The 16,361-nt window shown below is 45.0% G+C and overlaps 2 protein-coding genes across 3 annotated transcripts in view; both read left to right on the forward strand.

The window, feature by feature from the left end:
• The window catches only part of igsf21a (immunoglobin superfamily, member 21a), a 241,920-nt gene extending 234,030 nt beyond the window's left edge, over positions 1 to 7,890 (forward strand). For both annotated transcript variants that reach the window (XM_080776203.1, XM_080776202.1), the window contains exons 9-10: positions 1,673 to 1,711; positions 6,294 to 7,890. In XM_080776203.1, the coding sequence (XP_080632329.1) occupies positions 1,673 to 1,711; positions 6,294 to 6,370 (116 nt within the window). In that variant the 3' untranslated portion in view covers positions 6,371 to 7,890. The remainder of the gene's footprint in view (positions 1 to 1,672; positions 1,712 to 6,293) is intronic.
• A 4,706-nt stretch (positions 7,891 to 12,596) lies between these two features.
• On the forward strand, positions 12,597 to 16,267 carry klhdc7a (kelch domain containing 7A; the record flags this gene model as incomplete). The annotated part of the gene is made up of 1 exon (XM_080790621.1): positions 12,597 to 16,267. The coding sequence occupies one exon, from the start codon at positions 12,597 to 12,599 to the stop codon at positions 15,870 to 15,872; it is 3,276 nt and encodes a 1,091-aa protein (XP_080646747.1). The 3' UTR covers positions 15,873 to 16,267.
• Between the last annotated feature and the right edge of the window lie 94 nt (positions 16,268 to 16,361).

Consider the following 16,361-nt stretch of genomic DNA (forward strand, 5'->3'; position numbering starts at 1 on the left):
TGCCAGGTCCCTCCACTGCTGTTGAAAGAGTGTTCTGGCAGCTCTGGCAGAGAGCACCGTGGTCCCTGTTCCATTAATAGTAGCAGCCCTGCTCAGCGGGGACATGTCATTTAGCACCGGCTTTAGAGACTTAGGAGTTCAGCTTCATTAGAACGCCACGACCTATGTCAGACATCACTATTTTCTCATTTTCTCCCTTTTCCATCTGTCCCTCTCTTACTAGCTGGCTCACTCTGTTTCATTTTTTGAATCCCCTTTCATCTTTCACCCTCTCTGCTTTGTTCCTCCTCTACGCTCATCCCATTAGCTTTTAATTCACTCACTCACTCACTCACTCACTCACTCACTCACTCACTCACTCACTCACTCACTCACTCACTCACTCACCTCATCTTTTTTGTTGTCATGTGACCTTGGCCTTGACCTTGTCCTTGTAGTTGACCTTTTCAACTAAAAACAACAGCGGGCAGTCCGCTGATCATTCCCACCAGGTTTCGTGAAAATCTAACCATTATTCTCTTAATTTGGACCATGACCTTGACCGGGGCGGCAGTGCTCAGGTGTAGAGTGGCTGGTAGAGCGGCCGGAACCATGAGGTACCCAGCTCGATCCCAGGCTCCCCCAGAGTTAGTGTCGAAGTGTCCTTGAGCAATACGCTGAACCCCTAATTGCTCCCGATTGGTTGGTGCCTTACACATGGTTTCCTCCACCATCGGTGTATGAATGGGTGAATGTAATGCACCATCTATGTAAAGCGCTTTGGATAAAAGCGCTCGGCAAAATCCGGCCCACCTCTACCGAAGGTCGCAGATAACTGTGAAATCTTGCACATAACCCACAATTTCCGTCACTCATGTGCATGATCGTCGCAATTCCCGTCACACACCCCAGGTAAGCCCCCAGGTCATTGTGACATCACGAGATCTCAGCCACCTGGTCACCCCAGGCAAGTTAGAGCTCGCTGCAGTGGTGTCCGATCCGAACTTAACCGGGATGCAGAATTTTCTAACCCATCGATAATATCCGATTTGTAAAGCCAGATATCACTGAGGACTTGTAATAGCCTGGCTAATAAGCCAGACCGAATCAGCTGTTGGCAAAAAACATTGCCTGCCGGTGGATTTGAGTCTGGGTTATTAGCCAGGCTAGACTTGTAAGGCCTTTATATCCTCGTCTCGTCCGGGAAGGCAATGGAGTCTCTCGTGAGGAGCATAGCAACTGCTGCTAGCTCCCTGAACCTGTTCGGATTCTTCTTGTTCACTAGATGCGTGTCGTGATGACGATGCAAGCCAACTGAGTACGTATCACCATGACGATGCGACGATGCCAGGCGTGTATATCCATATATGAGGTTTCTACACTAGTCTGATCTCTACCAGTCTTCATAAACAAAGTCAAGCTGGAGACATACAACAATACCAATCAAATGGAGACCATGATTGTGACCTTTGACCTTTTTAACTAACTGGACAGACAGACAGACAGACAGACAGACAGACAGACAGACAGACAGACAGACAGAAACGCCTATCCTTTTCTTTTTTCTTGATCCAGTAACTACATAACACGTTTGAAATTCAGCTTCTTTGTGATTAACCTTTTCTTTTTTCTTCTCCTTTTGTCTTGGTAATGCTATCTGACAGTTTCTCTCTGTTCTCTTTGTCTCTGACAGAAAATCCAAGCATGATGAAGAACACACAGACCAAGAGCAGTAAGTATCGCAGCCTTCACGGTAACAGCTGCTGGGATTCCTGTTTTGGAATCGTAATGATCATTCTGTTGTTTACCAGGGAGGAATCACGTGAGCTGTGAATGTTGATTTTTGATTGTCATTTGTTCTTATGCAATGCACATCAACGCTGACCATCACCGCCTGATTAAGGACGTCAGTCGTTGGGTCCTGAATAGAAGCAGTGTTCCTGGGGGATGTGGGGATGAAGCACCAGTGATGACGTACTGAGGGGGGATGCGGGGGTGGGGGTGGGATATGTGCGTCAAACCTCCCTCGGTAACGAATCGGCGCTCCTGTCAGTCGTGGTGCAGTGTGAGATTAGGCGTGTTTCATACGAGCTGCTGTGGTGGCTTATTTGTGGTTGCTCAGATTATCGTATGTAAAACTGAGGGATTGTCAGCGGAAGCCGCAGAGGGATGTGACAGCCACCTGTCCCCAGAGAAGTCTCAGTCTCAGTCTCTCTCTCTCTCTCTCTGGATCTTACTCCATTTCTTGCTTGTCCCTGTGGTCTGTTCTCTCTCTCGTCTCTCTTTCTGTACTGCACTATACAGTATATCGTCGCTGTAGTACCTTTGTCCAAAACCACTACTTTTAAGGAAAAGGAAAACATTACCTGCATTCCAGTGGATCCAGTGTACTGTAGATACTGTAGAGTAGATAGATAGTGTACTGTTAATACTTTTCCCAGATTATACGTACATATTCATAATACCCACAGATAAACGTAACCACTTTCAAGCTGGCATCCCTATTTTGGGCATGTTTTCTGTTATCTTTTTGTCTTTTTTTTAGGCCCCTCCTATGCCCAGCTTTGTCTATTGAGTTGATTGACTGAGCAATGTATACTGTACGTATTGAGGATAACAATTGAGGACGTCACAAGTGATTAGCCGGACTGAACTTGAGGATAAAAAGTGATTAGCCGGAATGTGATGATGTATGATGCAGTATGTTGATAAGAGCGCCCCTCACCTTTTCACAAATAGTAATGCAATGCATTGTGAGCTTGTAGGCTATTGTAGCTACTTTGCTAGATAAATTACGAAGATACAAGATTCATGATCTACAGGGATGATATGCACTTGTCCATCTCACCATTGTTTTGCTGTCCCCGTTTCACCAACACTGTCTCTCTCTCTCTCTCTCTCTCTCTCTTGCATTCTATCTTTGTCTTCTGATCAATCTTGTCCATCTTGTCCATATCTGTCCTCTGTCTTCAAGTCCCTGCCTCTGTCTCTCTGTCGCTGTCCTTTTGTCTCTCTGGCTGTGTCTATTCTGCCCCCTCTCTGTCTGTCTGTCTGTCTGTCTGTCTGTCTGTCTGTCTGTCTGTCTGTCTGTCTGTCTGTCTGTCTGTCTCTCTCTCTCTCTAACACTCCTCTCGTTAACTCTGGCTCCCCCCCCCCCCCCCCCCCCTCCCCTTCTCGTCTATTTTTCTTTCTTTCCGTTTTTTTTTTCTTTCCTTCTTTTCTTACCATTCTCTGTAGCCCTATCTCAGGGATGCAATTTGAATATGCAAATGCTACCGGGAAAGCGCAGGAGCAGGTGTGCCACAGCAAGGACAGAATCAGGTCAGCGTGGAGGCGCGGACCGCAAAGCGAGGCGCGGACATGCCTTGCATGCAAGTCAAATCAGTGTAGAACATCAGGCCCCGAGAGGTCGCCCCACACGTGCCTGATCGCTTAATGGCTGAACAGCCCGGTCCTCCCATGGCGTGTGTGGGGGAGACCACCCCTGTCAGTCAGTCAGTTCCGCAGCTAACCGGTAAAGTACGCATTCTGGAACCAAATGGACCCTCATGTAGGGGCCATTTGTTTATTTTTCTACTGCTGATTTTAAGCGTATCAGCACGTCATCGTTGTCAAAATGTCAACGACTCGTCCATTGCTATTCCGGCTGCAATGGCTTTGTTGCGGCCTTCATTGTGACATTTCTTGGCTGGTCACAGTCTCAGCTGGCCATCCCATCCTCTGGGGTTATGGGCTCTGCTGCCTTGTGTCGGCACTGGGCATCATGCACCGCCAGGCACTGGGCATCGTGCACCGCGAGGCAGAGAGACAGAGGCAGTGAAAAACACTGGGCATCGTGCACCGCCAGGCAGAGAGACAGAGGCAGTGAAAAACACTGGGCATCATGCACCGCGAGGCAGAGAGACAGAGGCAGTGAAAAACACTGGGAATCGTGCACCGCCAGGCAGAGAGACAGAGGCAGTGAAAAACACTGGGCATCGTGCACCGCCAGGCAGAGAGACAGAGGCAGTGAAAAACACTGGGCATCGTGCACCGCGAGGCAGAGAGACAGAGGCAGTGAAAAACACTGCTTGTATGATCAAATTATTCTTAGAAATTCTGACAGAGGCAATTAATTTAATATTCGGCAATCGATCTATGAATTGAGTAATCAACATCATTTTTTATGTATTTTCAAAATACAAAATCCGCATTTGTATCTCAAATACATTTCTCAGACCAGTATTTTGTATATTATGATATTGTTTTTCTTACCCAGTAGGCTATTTGAAATTTGTATCAAGATACCTTTTCTGTGTACTGTCATATGTAGGCCTATGAGTGTTCAGGACGGGATCCCCTTTTGGTGTTTTTGGTCTTAACCACTTGAACCGTCTGTACTTAAGACCGGAGAGCGGCGGAGACCCCAAGGTCACACTAGATCCCTTCCTTTTGGTCACACTGTACTAAATATCTTTGCCGAAAATGCCTAATCTACAGCTGAATGTTCGCCTATGATGACATGCCCAGAATAGTGACGCTATAGGGTCCATGTGGTTAAATCCCTGCACCTGGTGGAGCTTGTAGAGCTTCCTCATCAACTAGGCTACTGCTAGAAAGTGCACGCCCTTGAGCAAGTCACGGAGCCATTAAGTGCTCAGTCGCAGCTGCTTGGGGACCTGATGGCTGGGGTTATGCCGTGTTGGTTTACTGTGTGTTTGTGTGTGCACTATGTGCACCCCACCACCACCCCCACCCCCTTTCCTTCCCCTTGCAACTAGTCCCCACAGGCTATGACATTTAACAGGATGAACGTCCACTTGCCATTTTCTTTTATTTTTTTAAAAGCATTAATCCGTAAGATGTATAAGCTAAGAGCTGAGACGGAACAGCCACTTGGATTTGTTGCTGTTTGAGATGCAGGAAATACCACTTATCCGCCAGCAGGTGGCGTACCCAACCACAGGGTCTCGTCAAATGGAAGAGTAGGCAGACCACAGTGGTATTCACATGTTTTACTTAAGTAAAAGTATCAATACTGCACTGTAGAAATACTCTGTTACTTGTTTTACTTGAGTAAAAGTACTGAAGTGTTGGTATTGCAATGTACTTTAAGTACCGAAAGTAGAAAATACTCATTATGTAGATCCATTTCAAAGGTTTTCAAACGTATACATTGTCTAAAAAGTCTTTTGAAAATAGCAGATCCACAAACTCTGTGAGCTTGTAGATCGGCTATTTTCGAATGGCTGAAATGTAGGGTTGAAGTGGTATCGTATGTTTTGTAATAATAATCTAAATCTAAAGGTTTTCAATAATTGTACTGTAAAAGTCAGTGTTGTACCCGAACGCGTTCAAAGAACGATAGTTCACGAACGCGTTCTCATTTGGGCTGAACGTGAACTGAACGTACTGTATTTCTGCCGGAATGAACGTCATTGTGAACACGTTCATTTCTGGCGTGTGTGAACGTCACTTTTTCTCGTTCAACTTCGTTCAAGAGTGAGTGGGGGGGTTACAGACGTTCACACGGGCAGATGCAACAGATGCAAAGCTACACTAGTACAGTAGTCACAGACAGTGTCGTCGTTAAGCAGCAGGAGCCTAGGATCCCACTAGCAGCAGCTGTCCGTTTATCATTAGCACAACCACGAACGTCCAACACATATACAATGAATTAGTAATTACTCACCTAATGCTGCCTGCAGGTTCCATGTTTAATTCCAGCGTGTGTAACCTACATTGTCTAAGTGACAGTTTTCATATTGTAAATATGATCGCTAACCTGGTTTAGCGACTAGTACTTTTGACAGCTCATCCATCGTAGCTTGTTTACAAGTGAAATGGACTTCCTGTGCAGAAACTGCCTCATAAAAATATGAGCCACTTGTATTGATTAGTCAACACTAGTTTTATTTCCACATCTACTTACAGGACGTTAACATCTCATTTGAGTGCCTGTCAGCATTCTCTAAATCCCTGTCTCTCAGCTGGTGCGCAAATAAAAAAATAAAAAAAACGATGGAACCATGAACTTTAGTTCAAAATGTTGAATTATGAACTATGAACTGAACTAGTTCCTTTTTAAATTGCTGAACTGTGAACTGAACTAGTTAAGTTAACTTTCCCAACACTGGTAAAAGTACAATATTTGCCTCTGAGATGCAGTGGAGTAGAAGTAAAAGTACTGAAAACATTCAAACACAGAAATGTCTTTAGTAGAAACCAAAGAGGTTTGCACGCTGTGTTTTATTGTCATTTACAAATGGTGTCATTGTTGAAACAAGGGATGTGTGTCGTTACCTGACTGTGGCTTTTTCCTGTGGCCCTTTCAGATGGAGCATCTTGCAAGGACATGCTCGGACTGACTTGGATGGCGCTTGTCCTCACAGTGATTGTGGAACTGACGTGAAACTTCCTATAACACACACACACACACACACACAGGCAAGCACGCACACACACACACACACACACACACATGCACGCGCGCACACGTGCACACGCAGGCATGCACGCACTCAGTCACTCACTCACACACACGCACGTACACGGTAAAATCCTCCTCAGTGCAAATTAAACTCTGAGTGGCAAAAATGGAACCAAATGGACCCATAATGGTTTCATTAGCACTGAGGGGTTTACAGTGTATTTGCTGTCCTCGCACAAAGGCACACATACAGTATATGGTACACACACTATTCAATAACACATGCACACTTAAGACACACACGCACGCATACACACACACACACACACGTGCGCGCACGCACGCACACGCACATACATTCTACTATCCTGCAAGCCTTCTCCAGTCATCAACAGACCCCCCCATGCGTTAGTCGATCAGGAAACAATGTCGTCACATTATGGCGCTCCACTCTGTTTTTTGTAAAGAAATAATAACCAAGATAATGTTATAAAAAAAAAGAACCAATGAGACAAATAAGAGAGTAACCACCTCCAATATAGCCCTGCCCAATCATACTTACATGTTTTTATTTTATTTTGTTTTATTTTATTCGCTTCTTGTCCCTCGTCTTGCCTGTTGATCAATAAAATTAATTGATAAAAAATAACAAAAAAAATTAAAAAAAAAGTTTTTTTTTTGTTTTTTTTAACTTCGTTTGGTGTTGACTGAAATGTGACATGTGACCCCACGTTGACCACGCCCCCCCTGGAATAGAAACAAGACAAACTAATGCCGTCGCTCAAAGTGAACATTCTTTTGTCCCTCCCTTTTTAAGGGGTTTGTTTTTTCCTGATGGCTCGGAATGTATGAAAAGATACAAAAAAAAGAAGAAAAAATAATTGTTGAGAAACTGTGGGGGAAGAAAAGGAAAAAAAAAATCTCTTTTGGAGTGTATTTTGTGTACATCAGTGTAAATATTGAAGATAATTAAAGAGGTTATATGGGTGTCAGGTCAGGGGAATGGTTTATGGATGTGTTTTGGGAGGGTTTGCAGTTTCATTACCTTTTTAATTTAGGTCTCATTCCAACACACCTTTTCTAGAGATAACCCCAGGCTGTAAGGACATGAACAATTCACAGCCTTTTTTTATTTTGGGCTTTTTACATCTATATGGCAGGTCTCTGAAAATATATGACAATTATCTAATATGTCTGCCATTTTGGGGTTGTGGTGCATGTGACGTTTGAAGATTCTTTCTCCTTTCTGTGTGCTGCAGCCAACTGCTGCACTGCAACTCATTGTCAAGCCTGATTTATATTTATGCATCGTGTCTTGGGCCAAACATGGCAGATCTACAAGTTCATAAACTGTGAGCTTGTAGATTGTCTGTTTTCGGCACGAGACCCCCGTGCACAACCAAGTATAAATGAGGCGTCGCTGGCCTGTAATCCAGTTATTTACTTGTTACATACTATCTTAAGTGACCTACATTGTGTACAATACGATACGTAACACCTTTTCCCAGGCATTTCTAGTAGGATCATTTTAGCCGCCAATCCGGGGAGGTGCTCACCTGAAGCAGCGTGTGTAAAACAGGGTTGTTGCATTTGTTTCATATCATCTGTATTAAAAATGGAGAGATGATCAAAATTATCAGCCTTGACTTATACTTATGACCTGATAGTGTGTTTGATATGATATATACGAAATTCGGATGGTGTCGCACACCAAGACTAGAAAAAGTGCTCATGTCTCAAAAGAGCACATGGTCAGGTAGATTATTGTGGGCCAGCAATATCTGAATTCAGTCATTATAGAGGTGAATCAGAATGGACAGATCCGTCTTGATCACATGACTAATAGCCTAGATATAATGTGTGGATTGTGTGCCAATTTTCGTGATGTTTGGACAAAATTATATCAATGTGTTTTGCAAAAATTGGTCTCTTGGTGTCGCTATAACTATAACTAATGTGAAAGATTTGGGGCAGAGGTTGAAAATGCCTATGGATACAATAACTGATCTTGCATTGTCTGGCTGTAGTTCGGGGCATGAAATCGTCTTATAACAGACTATGAATGAAGCATTAGTAGTGTGTATCTATCCCTTTAATGTTCGGACACATTCTACTGTATGTCTACTCTTTGGCACTTCAGCACATCTGGTAGACAAGGGTGGTTGATTACAGACACAATTTCATTATAATAAGTAGGGGCACCGCTAGAATTCCTGGACCCCTGACCCTTGGGCTTAAATACTAGTGCTTTATTTCAGAGTACTCGACAGATACAGGGTATGGGGTACAATTTCGGACACAAGAAACTGGGTAGGCACACGTTCAAGAAAAGAAAACACAGGTTCTCTTGCCATGAGCTTCACCAAGGTTGAATACTTTAGCCTGGACACTCAGGCATGTTAGATTCTTCACCCTGTGTATCACAGTGTAACCCCTCCCTCCCCCAAGGTCACCTAAATGCAAGTTCCAAAATGCTTTGCTTCACACACCACATTGACCGCCACCTCTCTCTCTCTCTCTCTCTCTCTCTCTCTCTCTTTCTCTCTCTCATTCTTACACTGTGAATGTAATCCTTGCAGTAATCCTTTTCTCTTTTTTTTCTTCGGAGTTCACAATAATTGCAATTTAAGCTATATTCTAAGGACACAGCGTGTATTAAAGGATTACGTTTTAAACCTGGTGGGAGATAAGAGATGATGAGATTCTCTTAAAAAGCTTAGTAGAAACAGATCGAGGATACGCCCATCCACAGGGGAAGATTGGCTCACCTTGCCAAAGTACAATCCATATTGCATTTTTTAGATGAGAGGCAGCGTTGCAGGAACATTATAAACAGACATTCATGTGCCTTCTGAATAAATTTCTGGAGAACAGGAAGGAGGACATACAGTAGGTGCTATACAGAGTGTCTGCTTCTGTATATAGACTCAGTTAACACAGTTAGACCCTTCTTAAAAACACCTAAATCCTAACCTGCAGTATACGTTTTCTTGCCTTGCATATTGCACTACTTTTGTCCAACACTTGTATGTTGAAGTAGCGAAGACACATGCACATTGGAGATACAAGGTTTCTGCCTGACAGTGACAATATATAGTAACAACAAAAATTACACAGATGCTTTCCCGAATTTAAAGGTATAACAATGTATAGGCTTTCCACGTCGAAATGGCTTAAGAACTTTTATTACTCTTTATTGTTTCTGTCCAAACATCACGCAAATCGGTACACATTATCTCTATAGTCATGTGATCAAGATGGATCTGCCGATTTTTGAGCGGTGCCTATAACCGCTGTGTGTGTATGTATGTGTGTGTGTGTCTGTCTGTCTGGGGTACAAACAGTGTGTTTGTCAGCAGAATCCACTCCCATTTCGATCCCTGTTTTCAGACGTGTTAAAACCGGATTGACAAATGAAAAGATAGCATCAGACTGTGTGCAAGGGCACAAGGCAAGGCATTCACCTGTATGAATGACGCATCAGTGTGAGTTGAAATATTCACTGCCCCATTTTCATATAATTCATCATTCCATCTTCGGTGTGCCTTTTGTGTGCAGCGCGACACGTTGTGACTTGTGAGCTTGTAAATTGGCTATTTTCAGTGTGCTATTTACATGTAGCTCAGCTTTTGTTTTGGTTCAAGAAGCACTTCACCCGTTGTTCTGTCCATTCACAGCCCCAATCCTCTGTGGATGTGTCAGAAAGAAATGTGCCAATTGCTTTTTAATTAGTTAATTGTCAATCTGTTCATGTGTGACACACATGCATGTGCATGCTTGCACTGTACATGTGGAGAGATTTACAACATACAATTATAAATTATGCATCCACCTCTGCTCTGACCTTCCAAAAAAAATGTCAATGGTACAAAACTGGCCTCCACTGAAAGACAATGGACTAAAGACCTGCCACCAACAATTAATGCCATGAATATTTTCATATTTGAGGCCTCATTGTCTTCTGTAATGAATAAAGAAACCTGGCCTTTTTTAAAGATAGGTGGTAAGTATTTAAAGAGCGACTTCAACCATTTTCAACCTATCTTCATATACACAGGCGGCCGTGTGTAAAATAAATGGTACCATATAATGAGCATGAGTGAGGACCAATTATTAAAAGACATGTTGAACATTGGTGAAATCGTCCTTTAATAAATCCCTTTACTGCAGCAGTAGCCTAAATGTGTTTCACTAATGGACTTTAATGTGGGAAGGGGGACAAATAGCTGGCTTCTGTGTGGGCTATTTGAAATCACACATAATAGTGTAAATTACTGTTTCATTATGGAGTGGATTTTAATTTATTATAAGATTATTATTTTATTTTGTTCCCAAGATGAGCATCAATCATCAATTTAGGATGGCTGGCTCAGTCACGCTATGGATGTTCATGAGCCGTATCCGTAGTACTTCTCTGTATTGAACAGATCTTTTACTTCTCCCTCCCTCCCTCCCAGGGCACCATGACTCTCAAACCTTTTTGTCTCTTGTTTGATCCCCTTCATCAGCAGAGGAAATTGAAGGCTGATAAGGTCTTGGTTAAAGGTTAAGATTAAGATTAGGATTCCCTTTTCATTGTTGAGGAAGCCACTGCATTTCACTCATTTCAATATGAAAATTAACTTGCATGGTATTGAAACTTGTTTGAGATATTCCAACACACTAAACATCAATGTGCAGTTATTCTTTGTCAAAGTGTCAAATATGACGATGATCTATGTTTATGTACAGTACCTAGTGTAAATAGTCACTGTTTTTATTGGCTTCTTCTACTCTTGTTCTGGTGTACAGTATGTTGACCAGTTAACTCAGGGGTGAAAGTGTATCTGTGCATCCATGCACATGGCCTTCAACCATTTTGCTCAGCAGTGATCCTGAATGGTGCACCTGAGACAGGGGCGGAGCCTGAATGATTCACTTGTGACCTGAGACGGGGTGGACGTGGCGAGCATATGGAGTTGCCCCATGAGTGAATTATTCACAACTTAACTGTTACCTGTGGATTCCAGTTTCCCTTGTGTCATCCACGGGGCATGCTATCAGATGACCAAACATGTGGCCATGTCAAAGAGGACACATGGCACCGCCTTCTGTATTCAACCCCCTTTCCCAACGCAACGTCTGAAATCCTCGCCAGAGTGCTGCTGAAATGCCCACTTTGTTGTGTCGCTTGACTACAGCCACCGCTCAAGCACGGTGTTATCAGCAACGACAGGCCCGACAGCTGTGACTGAGTGACACAGCTCCCATGTGACAGAGATATATGTTTGCATCTCAGCGTAGTCTATAAAGGTGGATGGCATTGTCAGGATACATCAGGCTCCATGCAGACTGTTTGCCATTTCTCAGCGGAACTGTCTGTTTTATTCACATATTGTTTGTGACCATATTACCAAGTAGTTTCCATTTCACAGCTTATAAAAATGTTTGTGCATAGAGTGTTTCTGTCCCTGCATGCATAAGCTGCAGGCACGACTCTTCAGTGTGAAGCCTGGCATGTGTATTGGTGCAGACTGCAGAGACAGACCTTTGCTCTTTGGCTTTGGCTGTGCAAACAGGATGTATCCTGGTTATTATAAACTTGATAAATGTCACCTAGCATCATTCCTCGCCCCTTCATTTAAACTGGGTTTGCAGCATCTAATCACATGTTTGGAACAGTGTGATCTATTATTATTTTATAACAGACACAGTCAGTTGCTGACACGAAGAGAAATGACCTGGGCCACTCCTGTTCACATTGTAAACACTGAGCTGAAAGAATATTAGCATTTCTTAAAAACAAAGTCAAAGAAGAATCAATAGATAGATGGCATTTGAATTAATGTTATATCAGCGCATTGGAAAATAGCTATCAGGTGACTCAGCAAATTTCTTAAGCAAATATTGACTTATGGCATTATGGGGCATTTGCATATGCTCTCTATGGTTAGTAAACCTGCATCTCTTCCCCAGCAGGTGTAGCAGGACTGGCGCACCGCCCCTTTAGGGACACGGATGCAAAGTATATCCATGGGTGTCAACTTACCGTTTGACTGCTCTGAGAGGCAACACAGTCATCAGATCACCATGGCTCTCATACGATGGAAAACAAGCAACATGCTACCCTCGGCTTAGACGCAACCCAGGACAATACATAGTACTCAATACTGTAGGTAAACGTAAGCCAAGCTCAGACACCCGTCACAGTCACAACCAGCCTGCAGCCATGCCCATAGCCGAGCTGTTGGGCGTTCAGATAGACATGCAGCTGCTGCTAAAACTGACTCTCACAGCCGCTGTGCTCCTGGTGTCCTGGGCCTACAGGTTCTACAGCACCAGGGGACATGGGAAAGCGCAGCTCAGTGTCAGAGATGTCCCAGAGAGACCGGCTGGAGAAGAACCCACGGATGAAACCTGTCGAAATTGCAAGACGGCCCTCCGGCGTCGAAGCTCACCCAGAGAAGATCCCGACAACGATGGCGAACAACATGGACCCGTGGACATTAACTCCATCCTTGACAGCCTGACACCTGAAAACATCTGTGAAAACACTGCTGAAGTACAGCTGTGCCTGCAGACAGGAAATTCCACTGCGGGAATTACGAATGCCGAGGACATATCCAACACCTCCAGTGCGGACCCAGGCATCTGCATAGAGAAGACAGAGATTTTCCCTTGTTCAGCGCAGGTGACCAGAGAAGATCCCGACAAAGATGACGAACAACATGGACCCATGGAGATTAACATCCCTGATAGCCTGATATCTGACAATGACAACATCTGTGAAAACACAGCTGAAGTACAGCTGTGCCAGACGGGAAACTACACTGCGGGAATTACAAATGCTGAGGACATATCCAACACCTCCAGTGCAGACCCAGGCATCTGCATAGAGAGGACAGAGAATGTCCCGTGGTCAACACCGGAAGAGGTGACCAGAGAAGATCCCGACAAAGATGACGAACAACATGGACCCGTGGAGATTAACTCCATCCTTGACAGCCTGACACCTGACATCTGTGAAAACACAGCTGAAGTACAGCTGTGCCAGACGGGAAACTCCACTGTGGGAAATACAAATGCCGAGGACATATCCAACACCTCCAGTGCGGACCCAGGCATCTGCATAGAGAGGACAGAGATTTTCCCTTGGACAGCGCAGGTGACCAGAGAAGATCCAGACAAAAATGACGAACAACATGGACCCATGAAGATTAACTCCATCCCTGACAGACTGACAGTGACACCTGACAACATCTGTGAAAACACAGCTGAAGTACAGCTGTGCCAGACGGAAAACTCCACTGCGGGAATTACAAATGCTGAGGACATATCCAACACCTCCAGTGCAGACCCAGGCATCTGCATAGAGAGGACAGAGAATGTCCCGTGGTCAACACCGGAAGAGGTGACCAGAGAAGATCCCGACAAAGATAACGAACAACATGGACCCGTGGAGATTAACTCCATCCCTGACAGCCTGATATCTGACAATGACAATATCTGTGAAAACACAGCTGAAGTACAGCTGTGCCAGACTGGAAACTACACTGCGGGAATTACAAATGCCGAGGACATATCCAACACCTCCAGTGCAGACCCAGGCATCTGCATAGAGAGGACAGAGAATGTCCCTTGGACAACACAGGAAGAGATGACCTGTGGTAACGCTTCATGTGAATCTACTCTGAACCTTCCCAGTCCCAGAGAGAGTAGGACAGCCAGTCCCACAGGGCGCCGTTCCCCTCGATGTCTACAGAGGCTGGAGGGCAGTGTGGGTGTTGGCAGGGAGTTGCGGAAGAATACAGAGCACCAGGGGGCCTTCTCCAGCTTCCTCTCCAAGGCAGCGATCAAAGTAGAGGATGCTAACCTGGTCATGGAGGAGGGGGGTGGCTGCAAGACTGTTTATGGAAAGATATATGACACCTATGTGGAGTCATCATCTCACTCTATTAGGGACTCAACCATTTATGAGAGACAACAAGCATCAGACTCCCAGGCAGGGGAGTTCAGGAGCCGCGGCAGCAGTCTCACAGAGTACCCCTCATCTCTAAACCCTATCATTATACAGGACTTGGTTTTACCACACAGGAGTGCTGAGGAGGAACCAATCTTTCTAGCAGGCTGTGAGCAAAGGCACACTTCCAGGCATGCACTCCTACGCAAGAACAGCTATCTGATTGCGGCAGAACACTCTGAGCTCCCAATTCCTGTTCTAACTTCAACTCCTGTGGATGAGTCTTTGACCTTTGCCTCTGCCAACCCCGTGCTCAGTCTCCCCTCAGACAGCAAAGGTAACGAGCCTAGTTTACATACTGTAGCAAGCGCTCAGTTTTTCCACCAACCAGGAGACCACCTGGGCGAGCCAGATATAGAAAGCCCTAAGGGTAAGCTCGATTTGGGGAATTGCATGGAGGTGCTGGCCCTGGCAAAAAAACAGGGCCAGTCCTCCCTGCATGAGGCAGCCCTTCAAGTCATGTCGGATAACTACCTCCAGGTGCTCAGGGATCCCACTTTGTATGGAAGGCTATTGGCTGGTGAGCGGGAGAAAATTCAGAAACAGAGAATGAAATGCAGGAGGTTTGTTGTCGTGGCTGACATGGACCTCCAGGACTGGTCGAAGGGCGCCGGCCCACGGAGGCTGGTGCCAGAGACGGAGCAGAGGAGTGGGTCGTCCAGTGGACTGTTCTATTATGATGATTATGAAGACGCCTGGCACCATCTCTGCCCCATCCCGCAGGAGGTTATATCTAAAGGCTGTGCAATGTGCACGATGGACAACTACCTATTTGTAACGCTTGGCTTTCAGGGCACAGAGAGGGAGATGGTGCCCTCAAAGCGGGTGTTCTGCTACAATCCTGTAACGTCCATTTGGAAGGAGATCAGTCCAATGAATGAGGCCAGGCCTCACTGCAAGCTGGTAGCCCTGCAGGGTTACATCTATGCCATTGGAGGAGAGTGTCTGTCTTCAGTAGAGCGCTACGAGCCGCGGAAGGACAGATGGACTTTCGTGGCTCCACTGCCTAACGATACGTTCGCTGTGGCCCATCGAGCCACGGTGTGCAACGGGGAGCTGTTTGTCTCGGGGGGAACCCTTAGATACACACTGCTGCGTTACAACCCAAAAAGCAATGTGTGGAAGCCCAGTCGGCTCGTGGGAAGCAAAGGCCGGACAACAGAAATGGTGGCTGTGAGGAACTTCCTGTACCGGTTTGAAGTTAACCCCCTGCTGGGTGTCAGCGTGTACCGCTACCACACGTCGGTTCGTGTATGGTACGAGTGCAGCACCAAACGCATGCATTGGTGCCCTGCCTTCCAGTGTGTTGCCATGGATGACAACATCTACTGCGTCAGCCGGCAATTTACTATACGGTTCAATGCCGATGAGGTCTCTCCTGCATTTGTAGCCGAGGATTTGAGTGTCCTGTCTGCAGCCAAGGGCATTCTTTTCCCTTTTGTCCTCTCACTCCCTGATAAGAAGCCACTCCAGACTAGTGTCTGACCAGCAAGCATTTCTATTTTTCATTGATCTAGAGATTGGGTGTTGACGGAGTGTCCCAGTAAGATCACACGTAGCATCGGGTTTCTTGTTGACTGAGTGGTTCTGTTTTCTGCTATTCATCCAGTTTCTGAGGCTAAAGGTGTTAATCACTTTTTTGTATGTAATTACTGTTATTCACATCATGCTAATTATGATGGCCATCGAATTAGCCTGCACGTCTTCTTTGAATATTTTCAACATTTTTGTGTACTGGGGATTGCAGACAGAGGCATAGCTGTCTCCGTCACAGGCAATGAAAGTAAAATATTAGGCCATTAATGGTAATCAGACTTCTGTTTGTTTAGATTTACTCAGGGGGTGCTGCTGTATAAATTGTTTCTACAGTTTGCCTCCTCCTTGCTGCCATTAGGTTAGTTCTAAAACATTCCAGATGCTTTTCTTGTTTAGCTGCTAACATAATCCATAAATAAGTCTTACAGTAAATGAGTT

This window comes from Protomyctophum bolini (genome assembly GCF_963924005.1).
Source record: "Protomyctophum bolini genome assembly, chromosome: 2".
Lineage (NCBI taxonomy): Eukaryota > Metazoa > Chordata > Actinopteri > Myctophiformes > Myctophidae > Protomyctophum > Protomyctophum bolini.